Here is a 22,827-nt window from a genome sequence, read left to right on the forward strand (position 1 = left end):
AGAACTAATCTGGAGCCTAGGGATTGAGGACTGTCCCTTTAAAAGAAGTAATTTCAACAGGATAAATCTCGGTTAAGCGTGACAGAAATTTAGTTTCTAAAAGAAGAAATAACAAACTTATAAACACATTTTGATGAAAATTATTATTTGAACTACCTTTGTTCTTCACTGGGAAAATGGCTCGGGATAGACCAATGTTTAGAAAAAAATAAAGTTTTGTTTGCCCAATGACCAATTTTCTGAAATTACGAAAATTACTAAATAATAATAAATTCAAATTAAAAAAATCCTTTTATGAGTGCTGGGTATTTGGAAAAGGTTAACAAAAACAAACGGGCATGATATAACAAGGGGCAAGATGGCGGCGACCTTCATTATCCGAGATACCTCTGACCGAGCAACATGGGGTACTATCTCCTTTTTGAGATCGTTTTTATTCAGATAATACAAAAACACATTATGTTGTCATCTTAAATACATCAAGCTCGATTACAGTGCGTAGTTTCCAAATCTGACCGCTTTACACCTGCTTTTCGTCGATTTGCTTTGGAAAGTTGGAGGAGAAACGATCGCTGCATACCACAGCGTGAATCTCCAAGTGTGTATTTAATCCTAATCTGTGTCGGTTCTGTAAACAAAACCAAATGATGTTGTACTCCTTCCGCTTATGCTCAGCAGTCGATTGCAGTGATAGCTATTACGTCCATGCTACGACCAAGATGTAGAGTCACCATGGAGCTACAAGCAAGACCTCCATTATGTCACAGAAAATATTTCTATAAAAAATTGTATTTTAGGATTTCTTAACGCTGCACTTCGATCTAGTATCATGACGACGTTCGTGTGAATTTGTAAGAATAATGACCTTACAATAGTTGTTATTAAGATTTTCGGACGTCCAGAGTGCAGCAGAGAATCGAAAAGTTATTGCACTTTTTGCTTTTTCGTATTGTTCCTGTCGCAGGCACCAGGTCATTATCGGTATCGATCCGTGACATTATTCGGCCAACCATTTTTTCACCCTGAAATCAGAGAATGAAAGTCGATCTTGAATTTCCTCTGTTCGCATTCTATTTCTGAACAAGGAATGACACGTTCAGCGTGGTATATTTATCGGCCAACCTTATTTTTAACAAATAAATGCAAATAGAAATTACGAATTGGGTAAAATGCTAAATTGTAGTTGGTTTTCCCGAGTACGAATAGCGACTTTACAAACGAAACCTCTAATGTGCTATGTTAAAAGCAAATCGAAATAAGAAATTATAAATTTGAACCACGTGATTCCAACTTAGGGAACTGTCATTTTTGACGGGGGGAGGTCGGGAGATAGCAGGGGATTTAGTTTTTCAACACTGTTCGGGGGTCAGACATTAAAAAGACAGTTTGTGGAGTTGCATTTTACAAAAAGCTGTTTGTTTAACTATGGTAACACCAACAAAATTGAATGATACGTAATACACAACCATGAATCGATGGACATTCGATATGAGTATATCCTTAATAGTTTACAGTCTCTGTCATGGATGTCCATTCAATAATAACTGCAGTGTTGTCTATATCAATACAACTGTAGCAGTTTACGAACATTCGATCGATAGAACAACAGTTTTAAAAACGAACGAGAACAGTAAACTGGTATATACATCTGTAGTAATGACACTTTTTGTCAACAATTCAATCCTTTGAGTCTGACAAATTACATTGAATGTCAATTAGCCCCTCAGAATCAAATGATCGCTTTTATTCGGATTATACATGTTTCTAGTCATGGCAGTTTGCCTAAAATTAATCATTGGCTTCTTAGGGGTCACTTTTAGTGTCAAGTTTACTACGCCCTGTAGAAGGTTTTGACATCCACTAACTTGACATTCAAAGTAATTCGTCAGAGTCAAATGATTAATCGTAGGCTAAAGTGTCATATAAAGAAGTGAATATACCGTTTACTGTTCGTGTTAGTTTCAAAACTGTAGCTCTATTTACAGAGAGTTCGTAAACTGTCACAGATTTACAGACAAGTGCTGCAGTTACATCCATGTACTCATTTCCTATCTGTTTAAACTATATTGTTGGTTTTACATTGCGTTCAATTTTTTGTTATTGCCATAGTTCCACAAAAAACTTACGTAAAATACCCCCCCAAAAAAACAAAACGAAACAAAAACAAGTGTTTTGTAATGTCTGACTCCAGCCGTGTCGTAAAACTAACCCCTGATTCCCGCCGACATATCTGTAAAATATAGAGGCTCCCTAAGTTCGTCACATGGTGCCAATTTGTAATTTCTAGTTTCGATTTGCAGTTAACATTGCACAACTAGCGCTTCACGTCGCTATTACTACTCGGAAAACCTTGGCAAACTACAATTTGGTATTTCACCCAATTCGTAATTGCATTTGCATAATTGATTACAAATTTAGGTTGGCCGCACAAGATACCGCGCTGAACGTGTCATTCTTAATACAGAAATAGAATGCTAACAGAGCAAAGTCAAGGTCGAAATTTGATCCAAATTTTAATGTGAATAGTCAAGTGAAATTTGAAATTTGCCCATATTTCGACTTTCATTCTCTGATTTCAGGGTGAAAAAATGGTTGGTCGAATAATGTCACGGACTGGTATCTTACTTCGAAACGGTAGTCTTACACTAGATGATACAGAATTTCGGTCTGAAGAACTACTCAGAGTGCAAGCTCGGCCATAAAAAGCTTTCTCAAAATTGAGTGCTTGCTAGGACCTCGCTCGATTACCAATAGTCGATACCACAGACAAATAGAAACAGACTCGCAACGGGTATTGTTCAAGGCGTGAAGCGATTACGTAAGTCATCCATGTTCGCTTCGCCTCAGGTAGTTCTCGCCTCGCTTTCCGAAGAGTGCCGACCATGCACCCTTCGGTACATTCCGGATTTTCGCAAATTTTTAAGCGAAAGTATGTTTGGCAAAGTTTGCGTTATTGTTGTCATGTGGTGCTCAATGGAATCGCGCGTGCTGGCGAAAACGGGAAAGTTTTGAGCTTCGGGAAAGTGGGTTTTACCATTTTAAAAATTCCTCTCTCATTTTTATGAATATATAATGAGTGTGTTTCAACCAAATTTGAAAATCTTCTATCGATACTGTCTGGTTTTACTCAATGGTTTACGGTCAGTCATATCGTCTATTAAAAGTTGGTCATTGAAGGACGTGTTTATGAAACTGCAGGCGTGTTATGTTTTGATTGGCGTGAAGCAGTGTTTCTGCCCTGAGAGCTCACAAAGTAAGTAAGGTTGCTACGCGACTGGCAGCACGATGCCATCTCGTCGTACTTTTTGCATAATCTCGTGCAATTATCAACCACGAACAAAGGTCTCAAAAAATATAACACGTGTGAAGCTCATTGATATACGAAAAGGCCATAGTCTACCGAGACGACCATGGAACAAAAGCCATGCCATGTTGCTAGTCTGTGTTTTCTATTTGTCTGAATCGATACCGAATATCTTGTATGCAGTGTCCGATTTCTGTCAAGCTCACCAAAGGTGCTAAATGCCTGGAATAAATTTGTGTAGATAGTAATAAAACTTGTGTACCATTGAAAGCGACCGTGTTTGATTAGTAGATATTCATCGGAAAAACCAATGGTCCTGGAACCGGTCCTGGACCGCTGCTTTGAATAATTTGAGTCGTGTTGGTACGAGCATGGATCTCTTTTTACATCCATGGTAAGAGAGTCTGCTTCTTTTCGGATTTGTAATCTTCAATCTTTACAGGCTGCAAACCAAACACGTGGGGCGAAAACTGCGACCGCTGGTGCGACTGTGTCAATGCTTTTAACTGTACACAGGACGAGGGTTGCGTTTGTGAAGCTGGATGGGTTGGAAGACATTGTCACCTAGGTATGTATATTATAATGATGCTTTTATATGTCGCGCAATTAAGACATAATAACTCAACGTGATTAAGGCTATTTCTCTTTCAGAAGGACCTTTACATGAAATATATTTAGTCCGACTATAGACCCTAATTTTAGGGTTTTTGGTCCAGCCATAGGGTCTTTGGCCCAACTATCTGTATTGGCGGGATATAGTAAGGAGCAAGATGGCGACGAGGCTGTCAAATGCACGATGCTTCCGACCAGGCGACACGGGGCAGAACTCTATAAAATCTAGCTTTTTGAGTTTGTTTCGTTAAAAAAGTTACAAAAACTTAATTTTAAATAAATCAACGTTCGATAAGATCGCTTAGTTTTGACACTTGACACGCTTTATACCTACTTTTGTCCGAGTTACTTTGCAAGGTTAGGGAAGAAACGACTGCTGGTGCATTGAAAATCGCTTTCAATCGAATGGTGTTGCAAACCACAGCGTGGCCCTCTAGATGTGTATTTAATCCTAATCCGTGTTGGTTCTGTAAACAGATCAAAATACTGTTTGGCTCCTTTCTGCTTACGTTCAATAGTTGACTACAGTAGTAGCTGTTACTTGCATGGTATGAGCAAACTATGCTGTTTACAGCAAACATATGTGTAAATATAATTTTTAGTGTATTATTTTATGGAGTGTAAAGTTTCAATATTCTTTGACAACATTCGTGCGAATGTGTGAGAATCATAACCTTGAAATGGTGCACATCAACGTCATTTGTCATTTGGGAGTGCTAGAGTGCTGTAGAGAATCGAAAAGGTATTTCATTTTTCAATATTGTTCATAGGATCATTATCGGTATCTTACTTTGAAATTTTACCGCGAGATTAGATGATAGAGTTTCGGTCTGGAGAACGAAGCTGAGTGCAATTTCGGTCAATGTGAAATCCGCCTTCTCCAGATTAAATACCTAATGGTCGAAAAATGTTGTGGTGTCAGTGATAAAGGAAATATAATACTTAAACAGACCCGTGTTTGATTAGTCGGAGTAGATACAAGTCAACAATCATGAGCTAAACATCCTTTAGGTACCTCGATTAGTGATTTTGTCGTATTACAAAAGAACTGCACTCATCCAGAGCAAAGTTTTACTTTAACACTCGGGTTCTTACACTGAACAAATATTGTCTCCCCTGCAAATATTCAACCACCTAAAATACATGACTGTCCAAATGATATAACAGTGTCCAGTGATTCAGATGGCATTGCTTTCGTAACCTGGATCTCTCCGAACGTGACGGATAACGCTGGGCCTCCATCGATTTCGTCAAACTATATTTCTGGCCAAGAATTTTACATCGGATCAACTGTTGTCGCATTCAATGTCTCTGATGGATACAATCATGTGTACTGTTCATTTACAGTCACCGTACTGGGTAAGTTGCAGACGAAATAAACAGTCTCTCAACTAAGCTTAAAGTAATTCAATCTACCTGCGAGTTTGAATTGAGTGCACCTCAGCGGTCTACATTGAGGCGGTCATTTTGACTACTTTGTCACGGATAACGTGAAATAAATATGGTATCTACCACAAATCCCACTTGACAATTGGTTTTGCTGACGAGGGAATCTTTCTGTTCCAAATAGTAGTCTAGAATTCTGCTCCTTTTACATGATTACATTTATTCATGCACGAAATACATCTTTTACATTTAATACACTTTTTTACTAAATGTCAACACGAAACTTTACTATAGGGACTTCGTCGACTTCGTCGGGAGGGCCGATCGGACGCCATCAGGAATTTAGGTGAGCCTTGCGCGAAATACATTATTTACATATAATACATTTTTCATTAAATGTAATAAATGTACAGAACGTATTTCGTGCAAGCCCATCTAGACCAAGCCCCGGTCTTATAACGTAATTTGTGCAGACCTTTAATGTTATAAATGTAATACATGCAAAATATGTATAAAATGTAAAGAATGTATCTCGTGCAAGTCCATCTAGACCCAGTCCTATCGGGACTTCGTTTAGAGGGACATTCGTACATCATCGTAAATTTTCAATTAATGTATTTCGGGCACTCTCATCTAGATCTAGCGGCCGATCTTACAATGTAAGCGCCTGCATAGTTTCATCAAGTTTGGTTGAGAAATTCTTCAGATGACGATATCGCCGATTGCACAAATTAATTAATTATGCAAATGACTATTGATTATGCAGACCACATCCACTGAAAATCTCATCAAATCTAAATCTTTCAATTTTCTGCTACATACCAAATTGCATGACCTGTGCTTTAGGTACGGACTCGAACAAAATCTTTCTATGGACGGACGGACAGATAGACGGCCACATACACACGGACAGATATTGTGGCGACTTTGGACAATGTTTAGGTCTCTTGCCTAAGCAGTTCAGAAATAGGGGCCTACACAACGATTTAAGATTTGTTAAGTCATCCTCGACCCTCAGGACGTAAATAATAACAGCTCTCTTGCTATAATAACAGTCCTTCTCAATGTTGCCTACACTTGCAGCTTGGTGGGGGCCGGATATTTGCCGACTCGGGGATTACTGTTTTCACTATCATCATAAAGTCTTGAGAGACTGTTTATTCATCTGCCTCAAAAATCCAAGAGATCGTAAACTAAATCAACCGAAATTGGCTAAAATAGGTATAACAGTATACACAGCACTCACGATTTGGACATGGCTGAATGTTGTTGTATTGACGCCGATCCAGGTCTTGTACTGCACGTGCGTGCAATCTCATGATGCTCTCATTAAAACCCCTAAGCCAGTGAAAACATTTGACGCGCAGTTCGCCCTGGTTTCGCAAGTAAAATTCATCGGGAGTTTAAAACATGATAAAAGTGTATTTTCAATCGGTAAGATCGTTGCATTATGATGAACCAGTGTCTGTATACCAATTTTTGCTATTTGTATCCATACACCAATAATGTAATAAATGACTGCCATTTGTCAGCTGTCTTCTAAAATTTACTTTCATTGCGCTTACTCTCCATTGCTGCAAATAAACTTACGCAAGACAACTGTCTTCGTCATTACTTTAGGTGCCCCTTCAACAACAAACCGGTTGATGATAATTATGCTAATCACAGCTGGTATTATATTCATCACGGCTTTGGTAACAATCTACTTTATCTGTGGAAGGAAAACTCGACGCAACCCTCTTTATGTACCATTGCATGACGTGCTTTTACTACCCGTAAGTTTCACCCTTACATATGTACTGCAAAAGTCAAAATATGTGTGTTCTGATTGATGCCTGTAGTAAAAAGTGACTTGGAATAAGTGCTTCTATTGTCTGAGGTGAGATCAGTGATGGACCATTTGATGATGAGAAAGCGTGGTGGCCAGGATGCTGACATGCAAAAGTTTTTTCGTGTTTCAAAATTTGACAAATGTTTTTTTTGTTTTCAGAAATAACAGAGCACTTAAACTAATGTTAACGAATGTACATATTTTTCTGTTAGCCCTAATGTGTGTACATGTATACTTTTGTCTCAAAACTCATAATGGCTTCAGATTTTGTTCACGCTCTAACCGCCCCTCGAAAGATGTAATTATGAAATTATGAAGTGGTCCTGATTGATAAGTTTTTGATAACTGTAATATGAAACTAATAATCTCACGTTACATTGGCCAAATATCTTTGGAATTTCCTTTAAAGGTATATAACCCCGGGCACAATAGATATACACGCTAGCCCACAGTAGCGCTGCTGACTATATCAGGACATACATTATATTTTTCTTACAGACAGAAAACTCAATCGAAGTGATAAGTCTTGCTCTAAACTTACTCCAGGCGTCTTTGAAACAAAATAAATACGACAAACTCAATTTTTGTTGTCTTTCGTATACTTTGAATGAACAATATTTTACCCATGAAAGGCCATCGTATGCTACCATATGGAATGGTCATACATTTGCGCTAGCCCGAGTGCGCAAAGTTAGCGCGAAATAACACAGAAAGACACAAGAAAATGCAATGAAGCTCAGCGAAGATCATTTGACAGCCTTGAGCTCTGCAAGTTACTTGTTATACTCATTGCACATTATCCCAGAAAACTGTACATTTGTGCAGATTTAGACCACGTTTGGTTTTTTTAATAGCGACCAAAGAATGTCGCGCACGCGCGTTCAACCGCACGTCATAATACCACAGAGTGTTGTCAGTGGTAGCACATATAGAATTACATGTTCAGGATGTGTTCACTTAGACTAGGGGGAAGAAATTTGACATCACCTGAATGCTTGAGCCTACTGCTTTTAGGCCAACTTGCTAAATGGCAGGTGATTCCATGCGCAATTTTGTATACTAACTTTGCATTCTTTTACATCCTTATCATTGTTATTTTATAGGAGATGATCCCGAAAATCGATTTGATAGACTTGATTGTGTTACAACAAATCGGACAAGGCGAATTCTCACAGGTGAAATCCGGTAAACTCTACAATACCAAGGAAAATGCACAAGATGTAGCAATCAAGATATTAAAAGGTAGGTTATTAAAGAGACCAGGGTAAAAGCACCTGGCCGATGTGAATAGAGCTCAAGAGTTGGTTTTTAATGGCTAGTACTACAGTGCAAGGGTGAGGGCATGCCCAAATCCACTGCTAAAGGTCGGAGGGGCCAACCTTTTTTTTTTCCCTCCCTTTTCATGATGGAACAATTTTTGAATGTTTGAATATTATACTATTCCTTACAGTTCTGTACATATCACACAATCACCTTAAATGATGAAAGAATATTATTGGGCAAAAATTATAAATCATCTATCTGTAAATGCAGATAACGATAGCAAACATATGCGGGGATGTTGTTATAAAGCACGAGAAGATTCACCCGTACGTCTTTCAGAAGGTATATTTTTAGAGTAGCAAGTAAACAAAAATCGAGTAAACCTGTATTTCAGTCACCGTTTCTAACTTTAAGGAATCACTGTGTTCGAACAATGAAATATTAAACGAGTTTGACTTATTTTATTCGCAATAGTAATGTCGTGGTTTTCAACAATTTTACACCGAATGTTTGTTTATACACCTCATGAACATCTCATAGCTCAAACACATGCACATATGTCCCGGCTAAGGATACACTTTTTGCTTAGATAATTTAATAAAAGATTGCAGAGCAAACGTTTCCTAAGATAGGCACATATTTCCTGCAAAATCATTTTTGCGTACTACAAGGAGTAGTTCCGTTGAAGGTATGTGCATAGCTAGCGCTTTATTTAAGGGGTAGACCCACCTTCCTTGAGTGATTTTGGTCATTTTTTGTTTTATGGTAAATTTTGAATCTGTCTAATATGGCCTTTGAGTGGACGATAAGTTTGCAACCATAACATACTCGGAAATGAGTTAGATTTTAACAAAAATGAACATTGTAAGCCAGTTCGCGTGCCGTGTTTTTCTTGTGTCTTAACGGTTTCCAGATTACTATTAGTCAATGCTATCTCAAGAGCGTAAGTAGATTACGCTAATTCCGTCCGGAGGAGTGCGCATGCGTCAGTCTTCTTCCCAGCTGCCGGCAGGAAGTATGTCGTGGCTACTGAACATGCTGAAGGTAGCCGTCGATTGCAAAAGCATGGTCCACAAAAGCGAAATATCAAGCATATGGCCGGGAATGAGAGAACAGTTAAAATTGTCAGAGTTACAGTCAGGCTTAAAACTCCAGTTTCCGATGCGTTGAAAAGGTGTAAAGTGGAAATGGTCGCAAGCGAGGAATGTAACGCAGAACGCTTACTCATTCAACACTAAACTGAGCTTCGAACAAAAACCGGTGATACATCTTGCGCATAACAGAGAGGCTGCTCATTGTTGTTTACGTAATTTTTACCTCGTTTTCCTATAACACGTATTTAATAAAACTGTTCCCGTACAAAACAAATAACGGCCGAAAATCCAAATAGTAGGTCTTTGTCTTTACATGTTTGCTAAATAAAGTCTAGCATTCAAAATTAATCGCCGCCGAAAACCAAAACGTACATTTGTGTCCGCTAACAAATGACGTGGACTCAATGAAAAGTATAGTCTGACATTCAAAACTGACCCCGCCCTAATCAAACTAGGCTACTCCGAAAATCCAACAATTACGTCCTTTTCTGATAACAGTTTACATGTTTGTCTGCACCTTATGAAGGCCGACATTCAAAACTAATCCCGCTCCGAACTAATTGCGACTGATGTTAAAAATGTCAGATGATTTTTTAACGTCTGCAAATGCCCAGTGAAGTCCGGCCACCAAAATTGTTACCGCTACGTTACGGTTTACACGTAAAGCATGCAATGAAGATTACGTTCCTGTACGTCACCACAAGTTTTCTATCTTTTTTGTGAAAATGGTTGCGACGTCTTTTTGTTTCGACAGTTGGGCGAGCAACATTCCTCTCAGTAGAAATTAGAAATATGCCAATAGTTCGAAATTTTATAACGAGAAAATCGCGCCGGTGTCTGCTCTGCCCGGTTTGGAAACGTGAGCTTATTGTTTTGTAAATTCTATGCGGACACAGAGGGAACGTGATGCGGGTAATGCACGTACAGTTTAGAATGATGCCGTGATTTACAATGTAAACACAATGTTGACCCAGCATTTGTTTTCAATCTGTACCGGAGCTAATCATAGAGCATATATAATTTGTCTCGATCAACTGAACTTTTATTGGCGGACTGCTCATGAAGTGAGTCGAAGTCCAGGGTCGAAATCAATCTCGATTGAAAAGAATGCGATATTTCACAGCACAAATTCATGTCGGTATAGCTTTAAAATCATTGCGATTGAATTGTTATAAGGTAATTATAAACTTATGCAATAAATTTAAAGAAGCAAAAATTGAAAATGAGAGAATAATTTCCATGAACTTGAAAAAAATTAAACAACCATGAACGTGCTTTTTTCGAATCAGCAACTACTTTTTCCCGTGGATAAACTCAATCACGCTGAAAAACAGCGTGCTGCTGGCCTGTCTATCGTCGCTATTATAGTCAACGGACAGTCGCCACCGGAGAACGACGAATGCTCGTTTCCAGACATCAGCCAACGCGATAATCAACTGTTTGATTGAAGTTCACGCATTTCATTACTTGTACAAAATTCGACCTCGCGATTTTAGAACAACGCATTCAGTTTATCAGCGTGGTCACAGATTCACATCTGTTTTAGGTACTCGCCCTCCATGGCACTCGCGAAGCCAAAACAAGTCGCTTTTAGAATTGTTCAAGTTTCGTGTCAGAACGATTTATTTCAGTTTTTCGCCAACTTTTTATCTTTGTCAGGTGTTATATTTAGTTTAGCCTAACGATGGGTTCTAACATGGCACAACACAAAGTTAGCCCGGCACTGGTGCTTCTGAGGTCGGAAACCGCGTTCATGTAGCTGTCCGTTTTTAGCTCTATGCCATGTTCAAGGCGGACTGTGGTCGTACTTCAAGATGCAGTACGGAACGTAAAAGCTAACGTACGCAAAACGGCGTCTGAATGAATTCGTCTTTGTCGGTATGTACCACCACAGTCCCTCCACCTGGTAGAGGGACTGTGGTACCACATTGTAAATTCACTGTCACGTGTCTCTCTCCAGGCAGGAAGCTGAAAACGCGGTGACGATTGCGCAACCATAAGAGAGGAAAACACAATGTCATCGGACTTGGCATGCAAACTCACATAATTTTACGAAGAATATATGCAGCCAGCCATTTCTTCGCTTGATAATCAAATTCTAACTGACACTACAGTGCACAGTTAATACGCTAGTTTGTATTTAGCAAGAAGATTATCCCCAGATTTAGCTCGGAATGACAGTTGTGTAAATAAAGCCTAACGCTTACGTCGCGAACTGGCCGTTTCAGTGTTCATTTTCTTCCAATTTTCACGTCATGTATAATTTCATTCATACCACAAATTCAGACAATTGTGTAAAAAGTCCTGTACTTCATTATGGGCTGGGAATTTCCACCGAAAATGTGAGCGAACCGGAATTTTAGCTGACTTTGTGTGACTCCAAGGGTCGCATACACATTTCTGCGATTTACTCCGTTCCGTTTTTGGCAATGTATCGCAACTTCTGGAGAGTGTAACTTGGCGCCGCGTAGACGGATTAGCCTTATCTTTGCATAGGTTGTAGTTAGTGACTGTTTCTACAAAACCGTGTCTCAGAATTCCGATAATGTTCCGAAAACAAAAGATATCGTGACAAACGTGGACAAAAGCCGTTAATTTATTCAGAATCCACCACTTCTCACTTTCAAGGCTAATTGTGCAAAAACAAAGCGGAGTATCAAAAATCCAAGACACGGTTTTTTACACACCTTACCCTGCTATCGATTGCAGTAAACGGCTTATCAATGGCCATCACCCTCTCGTACTTACACTTTTTTAAGTGAAAAAACTCAAAAACACACATTTTTGAGCAAAACAAACACACGCAAACAGGTTTTGAAATATTCTCACAATTTTTATAATCTTCAACTGTCGACCTACCCAAACATATACTACATGTTGGGTTAAAGATTCATTTTAATGGTGAAAAATCAGGTTAAAGAAAAGTGTCTGCGAATGTGGGTCTCCCCCTTAAGTGATCATTGTTTTAACATATCTTTCTTAAACAATTCTCAAAGTATATAACACAAAAAAGAGCCAACAAATCGCACCGTCCACTTACTCAATGTCCAAAATCTGTCTTAAGGGGTCATCCATAGCTTCTCAGTCTCTGTTCGCCTCACATTACCTACATTAATTGAAATATTAAAGATACTACATGTAATCACTACAATATTTGGGACTCTATGCTCTGATGAACAGTAACGAGAGTATAAATTGGCAATCAAATGTTCCCATTAAGTCCAATATATTTACCAGATTTCTTAAGTTTCAATATCTAAAGGCATCCGAAAACCCCTTGACCTCTCCAGCTTCTGTTTTCATCACACATTATCTTCAAAGGAAACAATTGCGTCTTATAAAACTGTAAACCACCTGTTAAAATTATTTAACTTGCCAATAAAAGCATAGTGACCAAATGCCACCTCGTGAAAACAAACATTCCCAAAGCTTCAACATCAAAATAAAGAATACACTTAACAAAGCAATACGTCAAAAATACATAGTGACCACTCCAGCTTGTGTTCCACCTCACTGCACAAATAACTAACTTTCTTATTATATTTGCGACCCCCCTCAAAAATATTACTTGAAAACTTACAAGATCACCCAAGACTTGGTTCAAGTCGATGAATTTTCACTTACAACATCATATCTTTCTGTCTCTTCTATTTCTCACAAACCAAGGGGGAAGGATATTTAAAATTTGACAGCTCAACACGCTCAGCTAAGGTTTTCCAAGCGATCGAACGCGTTACGCGTTGAGTCTGCGCAGTTACTTCTGCCTGATTCCGAGTGAAACTCACCTGTATCGCGTTCACCTCACTCATCGCGTTCACCCCATTCACATGTTTCATAGAAAAAGAGAACAAATCATCGCGTCCACCCCACTCCACACGCTCATAATTGACACACTTGAACCAAGTCTAAGGTCAACCTTAAAATTACACAAGATGGTGGACAATTCATTCGCAATCAAAAGGATAATGATAATCATTCAGATTGTGAAAGGTGCTGGGCCGTTCAACTTTTTGTTAACTTCCTACACACCTCTGTACTATAGGGCAACCGGTCACAATACTGTAATAACCACATGAAGCAATGTCTGGAAGGTCTTTAAGGTTTCATCCATCCTTCTTCCATTGTGGATGTTTACACGGAAACTTGCGCTGTCAAGGTTTCATTCTTGGGAAAAGTATTGTAATATCGGCAGTTTCGCTTAGCAATAAACTTCAAGCGTAGTGACAACGTTAATATAGGGTACACATGTTTGGGCAGGATTACACCAGAGTGACGTATCGACTATACCTGTCTTTTATAAATTGTATAATAGTCAGATTACACGCCCGACTGAATCAAGTTGAATTGATTTTAGGTAACAACATGGAAGCTCAGTATACTTTCAGGGAAGAATGTGAAAGATTGAATGATCTTAAAGGCCATCAAAATATCATCCAGCTTATTGGCGTAGTGGTCGAATCAGGTAAGATCATGCAATGTGCAACATATATATATATATATATATATATATATATATATAAATATATATATATATATATATATATATATATATATATATATATATATATATGATTGACTTGAAAGAATCAAAACATACTGTTCATATTTGTACGAAAATATTACTGAAAGACAGGTCAACTTTCAATTAACTGACTGTGTAAAATAGGACTATATTTGATAAGTTTATTCATTTTACTGACTGTGTAAAATAGGACTATATTTGATAAGTTTATTCATTTACCTTTGAACCTGACCATATCGGTGATTAATCATACGCATCACTGGCGTTCTCGCTGCTGGAAAACGATATACCCTATATTACAGTCTCAATTGCAATCATTCTTCCCTTTTCAAATGTTTTTCCAAACACTTTTTTCTCAAACCGTGCTAATACAAACTTTGCAAATATATCTGTACTGAATTGAAAAAACTTATTGTTAAAATGGTCCTACATCAGGAATCGTCTATATCTGCGAAATGAAAATTGTTCTGGGGCATGTGGCGTTTTATTTCAACATTATTAAAGTGGGAATTTTCGTATGACAGGCAAGAAGTATATTGTTACTGAACTCATGGACAGTGATCTCCTCAACATTCTCACGGATTTGAACATGACTGGAGAGGTAAACCTCATCACTGATCGACGATTCGTCAAGTATTCATTAGGAATTGCTCGGGCTCTTGAGCACATGGAACAAATGAAGGTATTTAACGACTCTGTTGCCCTTAATATACTACATTGCAAAAACGGATAGCATTTTACAAGTCCGTATGTATTGGGCAAACTTCATGAAATTACTAAATGATTGATGGATTTATCAGCGGGCGGAAATAGAAAATAACCAACAGAAAAAAAAGTAGAGAGACAGACAAAATGTAGATGGTCAGACAGAGACAAACAGACAGGTGATAGATTCAATTTTACATTGATCGGAAGAGTTCACACAAGGTAAAATTTCCATCGTCAGTTAGTTAAATTACACTGTTTCTGATTAAATCAATTAAGCCTGTTGTCATTCTAGATTGTTCATCGAGATATTGCAGCTCGCAATATTTTAATATCGCACGAAGACATCGCCAAAGTTGGAGACTTTGGATTTGCAAGAGATGTCTATCAAACGGGAGAATACCATCGCCATCAAGGAGTGAGTATATACAAAGTCAGAGCAAAATTGCAATTGGAGTGCAGGGACATGAAATGAACCCTGTCAGGCTAATATACAACTCCTTCAACCGCTGAACTTCACATCATTTGGTGTCGCATAATCTTTAATCTCAAGTACACCATTTATTTCTGTTTTCATACGATTATTTAAGGTACTTCGTACCTCGAAATTGAAAACCTTAAACTTTCAAATTTTCCTCAAGTCAACTTTTCATCATTTCCCTTCGAATGCGAGAATAAAAATCAGGATCACCGTGCAAAATTCGGTACTAGAGAAACAAATTTCCCAATATTTACCGGCACTTAAAATTCAAATTGGCAGCCATCCTTTGGTAATGATTTTCACAAAAATAAGCTGATGAAAACTTTAGTTACTCCAGGAGCCTCAACATCAACAAAAACAAGTGCTGGATCAAAGTGCTGGACCGCATGTCTGTTACTGAGGCGCATTCGACCTTCAGGAATAGTAGTAAGTCCTTGTAACACCAAGTTATTGACATTGTCATGTAATCAAACAGCGTCCAGGTCGTTTTCCAACCAGATGGATGGCTCCAGAATCACTTCAAGATGGAATTTACACATACAAAAGTGACATGTGAGTAAAACCTAAGAAAATGATTTTGGATTTCTGCGAGAAGGAAACAGATAAATCTTTCACGCAGCTGCAATATGCGTTGATTCACAACCTAATGCATGCTGTCTTACTTAAATATGTTGGTATTTACTTCATTATATGATATGTTATTAAAAATTATTTTAACAAGGTTTCTTTGTTAATAGATGGTCGTACGGGATATTGCTGTGGGAGATAGCTAACTTAGGTAAGAGAAATGATAAATGTGTAAAAATTTTACCCGACTTAATTTCTAAACATCTTGGGAATGTTCTGTTAGGTGTTGACGTATTATGTTTGTCTGTTGGATGGAAGTAGCTGAAAATTGTAACCGGAAATCGCAAGTATAGATGTGTTACCTGACAGTCTGATTCAAAACACTGGGACCTTTTTAATAATTGTGCCCTGAAAAATTATTGAGAATTGATTTCTCTTTCTGCGTAAGGCAACAGCAAGTCAGTGATTTGCTTCTTCTAGTGCGTGTTGAATATCATTTGATGATTCGTTCGTGCTCTTTGATTAACATTTAAATTGAAAGTCTCAAAGTAGATTCGTGATTTATACTATGACAGGAGCCACTCCAAAGTACCCGGATGTAGATGACGTCAATGCAAAGACGCTCAGTGATCATTTACTTCGAGGATGCAGATTACCGAGATCCCGGAATTGTTCCATTGAAATATTCAGGCTAATGAGTCGCTGCTGGTATAATCAAGCTAGAGACAGATGCTCGGCTTACATGATCGCTGAAGACTTACAGTACATGAATGCAGATAGGGTAAGTCTATTTGGCAAAATAAATTTTGTAAATCATTGTATGGGATTTCTGGTTTATCTCAACTTTTTGTATTTTCGTGATGAAACTGCAGGAAACATAGAAGTAAAGAAATTCAAGCTGGTTTTTTCGTAATACACGCAATACAATTCCGATTTGTCACCAACATTGACTCCTAATGACGACAAATATTCATATTCCACATTTTGTCTACATCACATATTTCATTGAAAAATGCCGGTCCATTATCATTCGTAAGCCATCAGCATTTACGCTAACATAACCGCCATCCTTCCACGTCAGTCTTCTCGTAAACTAACTACAAGGTATGCTGATTTACCCTTAGCATGTGCCGTTAACTCTACGTGTTATTTGTATGGGCCGATGAAGTTTTCCAGAGGGTTTGATGGTGAAGTCAGACTCTACGTATCGCCAAAAATTTACGTCGCATGCGAATACAGTTTCTTTTCAGTTACTCTCCAAACCAGATATGAAGTGAATATGCTCACGTTTTTACAACAGGTTCATTTATAGTAGTACGCTTCACAGAACAATAAGATATATGTTATCACTAAATGAAGCAGGTTTTTTCAACATTGAACAGTACTATCAGATTTTAATCGATGATTACAAAACTTTATTTAATATGCAAATGAGCTGTTAATTAACTTGACACTGCTCAATGCTTCATGGGACAATCTGATATCCATCAGATCAACATTTGTAGCACGTTTTATTTAATTTAATGTAGTAATTTTAGAGTAATGTCACTAATTACAAAGATCATTAAATTTGCAAATAATCCCTATATTAACTTGACACTGTTCAATGATTCATAGCACAATTAAATATTTATCAAATCAATATCTGTAGCACGTTTCACAAAATTTGGTGCCGTACTTTCAGAGTTACATACCTAATTACAAAGTTTATTAAATATGCAAATGTACCCTTAATTAACTTTACACTACTAAATGCTTTACAACACAGTTAGATATCTGTCCGATCAGTATATGCAGCAGTTTTCATCACATTAGATGCAGTTATTTCGGAGTTATATAACTACTTATAAAACTTCATGAAATATGCAAATGAGGTAATTATTAACTTGACACTAATCAATGCTTCTCAGTACAATTGGATATTTATCAGATCAACATCTGTAGAAAGTTTCATCAAATTTAACGCTGTAATTTTGGAGTAGTATCACTAATTACAAAGTTCATAATATATGCAAATAAACCGTTAATTAACTTCACACGAGTAAATGCTCTACACCACAATTAGATATCTGTCGGATCAGTATCTGCAGCAGATTTCATAACATTTGGTGCAATTATTTTGGAGTTATATCACTAATTACAAAACTTCATAAAATATGCAAATGACCTATTTGTTAACTTGACACTGCCAAATGCTTCTCAGTACAATTAGATATTTATCAAAACAATATCTGTACCCAATTTCAAAGACTTGGGTGCCGTGATTTCAGAGTTATATACCTAATTACAAAGTTCATTAAATATGCAAGTGAACCCTTAATTAATTTAACACTACTGAATGCTTTACACTACAGTTAGATATCAGTTGGATCAGTATCTGCAGCAGATTTCATCACATTTGGTGAAGTTATGTCAAAGTTATATGACTAATTGCAAAACTTCATAAAATATGCAAATGACCTATTTATTAACTTGACACTGTCCAATGCTTCTAAGTATAATTAGATATATATCAGATCAATATTTGTTACAAGTATCATCAAGTTTGGTGCAGGAATTTCAGAGTTATCTCACCAATAACAAAAGTTCATTAAATATGCAAATGAGAAGGCAATCGACATGACACTTACAGTATCATCAAAATGTTCTGAGATTGTCATCTGTGAAAAGTTTCGTGAAATTTTGTGCAGTATTTCTTGATATATGTCATTACCGTCTCCATAGGGAAACCATTGTATGGAAAAAAACGATATTGCATAACTTCATTAATATGCAAGCCACACTAACCAAAATCTAATCAGTTCTTGCAAGTAGCATATGGTACCTGTGTACCAAATCTGACTTTAATCTACTTAGGCGTTTTTGAGTTATCGTGTAAACAGACAGACAGATAGACAGACACACACACACTAACACACACACACACACACACACACACACGGACAGACAGGCAGACATCGCTGTGACAATAGCCCACGTGTTTACACACGTGAGCTAAAAATGAATAGGATTTTACATTGTCTGCATTCTGTTATTTCATAAGCATCACTCTTGTCAATACACTAGTAGCATCTCACATTTTTCGTCGCTGGCAGTGCTAGGTATTTCAATTTTTTCGTCCTTTGTGAAGACTCTGGAGCAGTTTTAAAAGTTTATGTCATGATAGCCAATTTAATCCCTTTCCCTGTTTCCTTCTAGGGCTATTTCTTTGTATAGGCCGACTCGAGAAGTATTATACCTTAAGAAGAAAGGAGAATAGCAGGAAACGCCGTTTGTTACATGCAGTCAGGATGTGCGCCAGTATATGACATTTAATTGAGTAGCAACTAAGAACTATATATAGGTGGCAGTCATAGTAACATGGAAATTCTACACGAATCATTCTTCACCAGCCACTTTTTTGCCAGAGGTCTATTTACCAAGATGTTTAATTACATGAACAGAGGCAAACCTACGAAACTGTGTTCACAAGTTAAAAAGTTACGTCAAAATCCAGACATTTTGCATAGAAAAGTATTCAAAATTCTATGCACCAATTTTTGGAAATCAAATACGCTCTGTTTTATGAAAAATTACCGCGCATATTTTGAAAGTATTTCAATGGAAGATGACAACTCCGCATGTGTACACAATGTAATAAATAATGGCGAATATTTCTTATTTCAATAAATGTTTATCTTTAACATATTTTGGTAACATTTTAATAGTGTTTGCAATGGGGTATTCAATAACCAGTTCACAATTACCTTACCTCATGTAATCTCTGGATATCGAATATGTAGTATTAATGTAGTAATTTTAAATTTTTTAATTTCTGCAAATGTTAGTCACTTATGCAATCAATAAAGGACAGCTCATCACCATTAACATAATAGTAACATACCTTTGTTTATGAACTTAGCGTAATGAAATATATTGTCAAAAAACCGAAAAGTATCATGGATTTACAAATTATATAGGAGAGTTTATTTCGTTATTTTCTCAATATTTTTCGAATGTTTTAGTTGACGTAAAGGCGGAGCCTCCCTTTAAAAGGGCGAGAAGCTATGGCGGCGTTCATTGTGTAAGTGGACACCAAACAGGCAGTACGCGGGTACACGCTCCAGAAAATCAAACTTTTTAGTTTTTTCCCGGCCGCAAAAGCGCAGACAGACTGCCAAGCGGTTAGCGCGAGGCTGCTGCCGATCGAATTCTGTGGTTATATCAAAATTCTAACGCGACTGGAAGACAATTTTTTTTAGAAAATTCGAGCGTTGGTGGCGGGATCAATGACCGTTGGCGATTTGAACCGACCGTCAATCAAACGCTTGTATAAACTATGTTTGCAGGATTAACAAAAGGTGACAAAAGGTTGAGATCAGTTTGTGTAATTAATGTTACAGAAATCAAACATCGTACTGGCCAGGTGTTTGACTGGGAGCAGAACTCCACTAATGCGAACACCTGGGATTGAAAATTGCGGCTTTAAGCTCTTTCCAAAAACTTTGAAATAAGTGTTCACTGTTCAGTTTATTTTAAGCAACGAAACAATAAATTTTAAGCCCAGTATTACGATTAAAGTCTTACTTCTTGTTCGTCCAGACTACCCGGTAACCCCTTTGTCCTATATTTACTGACCTTTGACTTTTCAGCCCACTTTATACTCGCATTTTAATTTCCATCAAGATCGATGTATTAATCCACTTTAGCAGCTGATGATATTACTATCACAAAATTGATATTTTTAACTGTCATAGGGGCTACAGAGGTTAACGACTTTGGACCAACCCTGATGGATGTTCCATATTGGGAAAGTCACCTAACCCAATAGTTGATCTACAGTGTGCTACCCTCAACAATATTCACAAGATTTAGTCAAGATCAACACGGCTCTATTGAAACTAACACAATCAAACACCTTATGCAAACATTTTATATTAGTGTTTCGGGGTTGTCCTCCTTTACATTTAAACAAAAAGTGTTTGTATTGGATCAAGTAATATTTGTAGTTTACCTTGAATGGAAATGGTCATTTGATTAGAATTGATGTCAAAATTGACAAATAAACCCCATCACTACCACGATCAATAGCTACTGTTGATGACTTTTTCACCGTGAACTCACAGCATCATTAAAATCACTGTATTAAATTGAGCAAGGTCAAAACATATCGTGTGCTCTGCCATACTGTGTTATGTAGGTCATTTCCCCTACACTCATCATGACCTGAGTTCAATTAGTCCAGAACATTCTCAAGGCCACTGCCCTTAATGACCTCACAACCTTGAATTCAATTAGTCATGTTTGGAATGTTCTGGAAAGTTGATTAGTTGTGTAAGAGAGATAATTTTAGTACAGTAATTAGCATGTCAATATAAGTTCTAGATTGTTCTTATATGTCCTTATGTAAGCACATGTGTATAAAAGGGACGTGCACAGCTTCCAGGCAGACTTTTGGGATCGTGTCTCTTGTGTGTTACTAAACTCCAGCAGTAGTCATTCTCAAGACTTTTCAAGACCTTCACTGCCAACGCTGGATTTATACTGTGGACTTTGTGCAGCTTCAAGCCTGCAAGCCAAAGGACTGTTCATTCATCCGACTGACTGTTACAACTCTGAGACTGGAGCTTTGCTGTCCCAGCTGAGATAAGTAGTCTGTACACTTTTAAAGCTTGTACTCTATCCCTGACTTAGCAATTAATTTTATTTTCGTAATAAATTTTGCTTAATGTTAACTGCTGAGTTCACCCTTTTGTTCGTTTTCTCTGCACGTAACAACTGAAACATAAAAGTTGTAAAATAGGCAGTAAATATCCCCTCTTCATCATTCGGCTATTGTTATAATCACTTCCAGTTATGGATATATTTCTATGTCGATTGGGCTTGCAAATAAATGCGTACATTTTGCTGAAATACAGTTACGGTGCTATTGCAATTATTAAGAAAGCGTGATACAAATTGTATAATAAAAGTCTACACACTGTTGTAAAGTTCAGAATTGAATAGTACTTGAGGTTAGGTGAATGAACATTTGCAATATGACATTAAACTGGTCCAATAATCATTTGCAAATAGCAAAATTAAAGCATTGGCTATTAACAGGGTTTCATCCAGGATGACATCAACAGAGGGATTTACCCCTCACCTGAAAATTAACCGGAGAATTTCACAAGTTCTTGTGTTCTACTGGTATCCCTAAGGTGTGACTGGCACCATTTCATGGGGACTGGTCCCCTCTTGACAAATTACCAGGGGGTGCCAACATGTCAACAGATGGGGAATCCCAATCCAAATCTCTACTGCAATGAAACACTGTATTAACACCTAATGGTAGGCGGCCCGACCTGCACTGGCACTCTGTGATTGCAATATGATGACCACAGTAGATATATAAGAAGAGTTCTTCAGATTTTCAATAAGTTGGTAAGACTAAGTTAGGTAAGTTTGGACGACTTTGGAGGCCAACAAGCGAAACCAGATGAAACTGAATGTGCTCATGTGTTTTACAACAGGTTCATTAGTACGCTTCACAGAACAATCAGATATCTGTTATATCATTATATGTAGCAGGTTTTATCAATTTCGTGCAGTACTCTCAGAGTTTAATCACTAAAACTTTGTTCAATATGCAAATAAGCTGTTAATTAACTTGACACTGCTCAATGCTTCATGGAACATGATCCATGAGATCAACATTTGTAGCACGTTTCATTAAATTTAATGCTGTAGTTTTAGAGTGATATCACAAAGTACAAAGTTCCTTAAATATGCAAATGAGCTCTTAATTAACTTGACACTGTTCAATGTTTAATAGCACAATTAAATATTAATCAGATCAATATCTGTAGCAAGTTTCACCAAATTTGGTGCCGTAATTTCAGAGTTATATACCGAATCAGAAAGTTTATTAAATCAACCCTTAATTAATTTCACACTACTAAATGCTTTACAACACAGTCAGATGTCTGTCGGATCAGTATATGCAGCAGTTTTCATCACATTTGATGCAGTCATTTCGGAGTTATATGACTAATTATAAAACTTCATAAAATATGCAAATGAACTAGTTATTAATTTGTTACT

General features: G+C 37.4%; 1 protein-coding gene across 1 annotated transcript in view; it reads left to right on the top strand.

Moving 5' to 3' along the window:
- Nucleotides 1-22,827, top strand: part of LOC139140261 (fibroblast growth factor receptor-like) — a 129,025-nt gene that overhangs the window by 42,091 nt on the left and 64,107 nt on the right. Inside the window, exons 12-16 of the mRNA XM_070709385.1 lie at nucleotides 3,747-3,872; nucleotides 5,039-5,275; nucleotides 6,923-7,077; nucleotides 8,237-8,375; nucleotides 13,845-13,952. Of these exons, the coding sequence (XP_070565486.1) occupies nucleotides 3,747-3,872; nucleotides 5,039-5,275; nucleotides 6,923-7,077; nucleotides 8,237-8,375; nucleotides 13,845-13,952 (765 nt within the window). The remainder of the gene's footprint in view (nucleotides 1-3,746; nucleotides 3,873-5,038; nucleotides 5,276-6,922; nucleotides 7,078-8,236; nucleotides 8,376-13,844; nucleotides 13,953-22,827) is intronic.

The sequence above is a fragment of the Ptychodera flava genome, chromosome 9, assembly GCF_041260155.1.
Source record: "Ptychodera flava strain L36383 chromosome 9, AS_Pfla_20210202, whole genome shotgun sequence".
In the NCBI taxonomy this organism is placed as follows: Eukaryota; Metazoa; Hemichordata; class Enteropneusta; family Ptychoderidae; genus Ptychodera; species Ptychodera flava.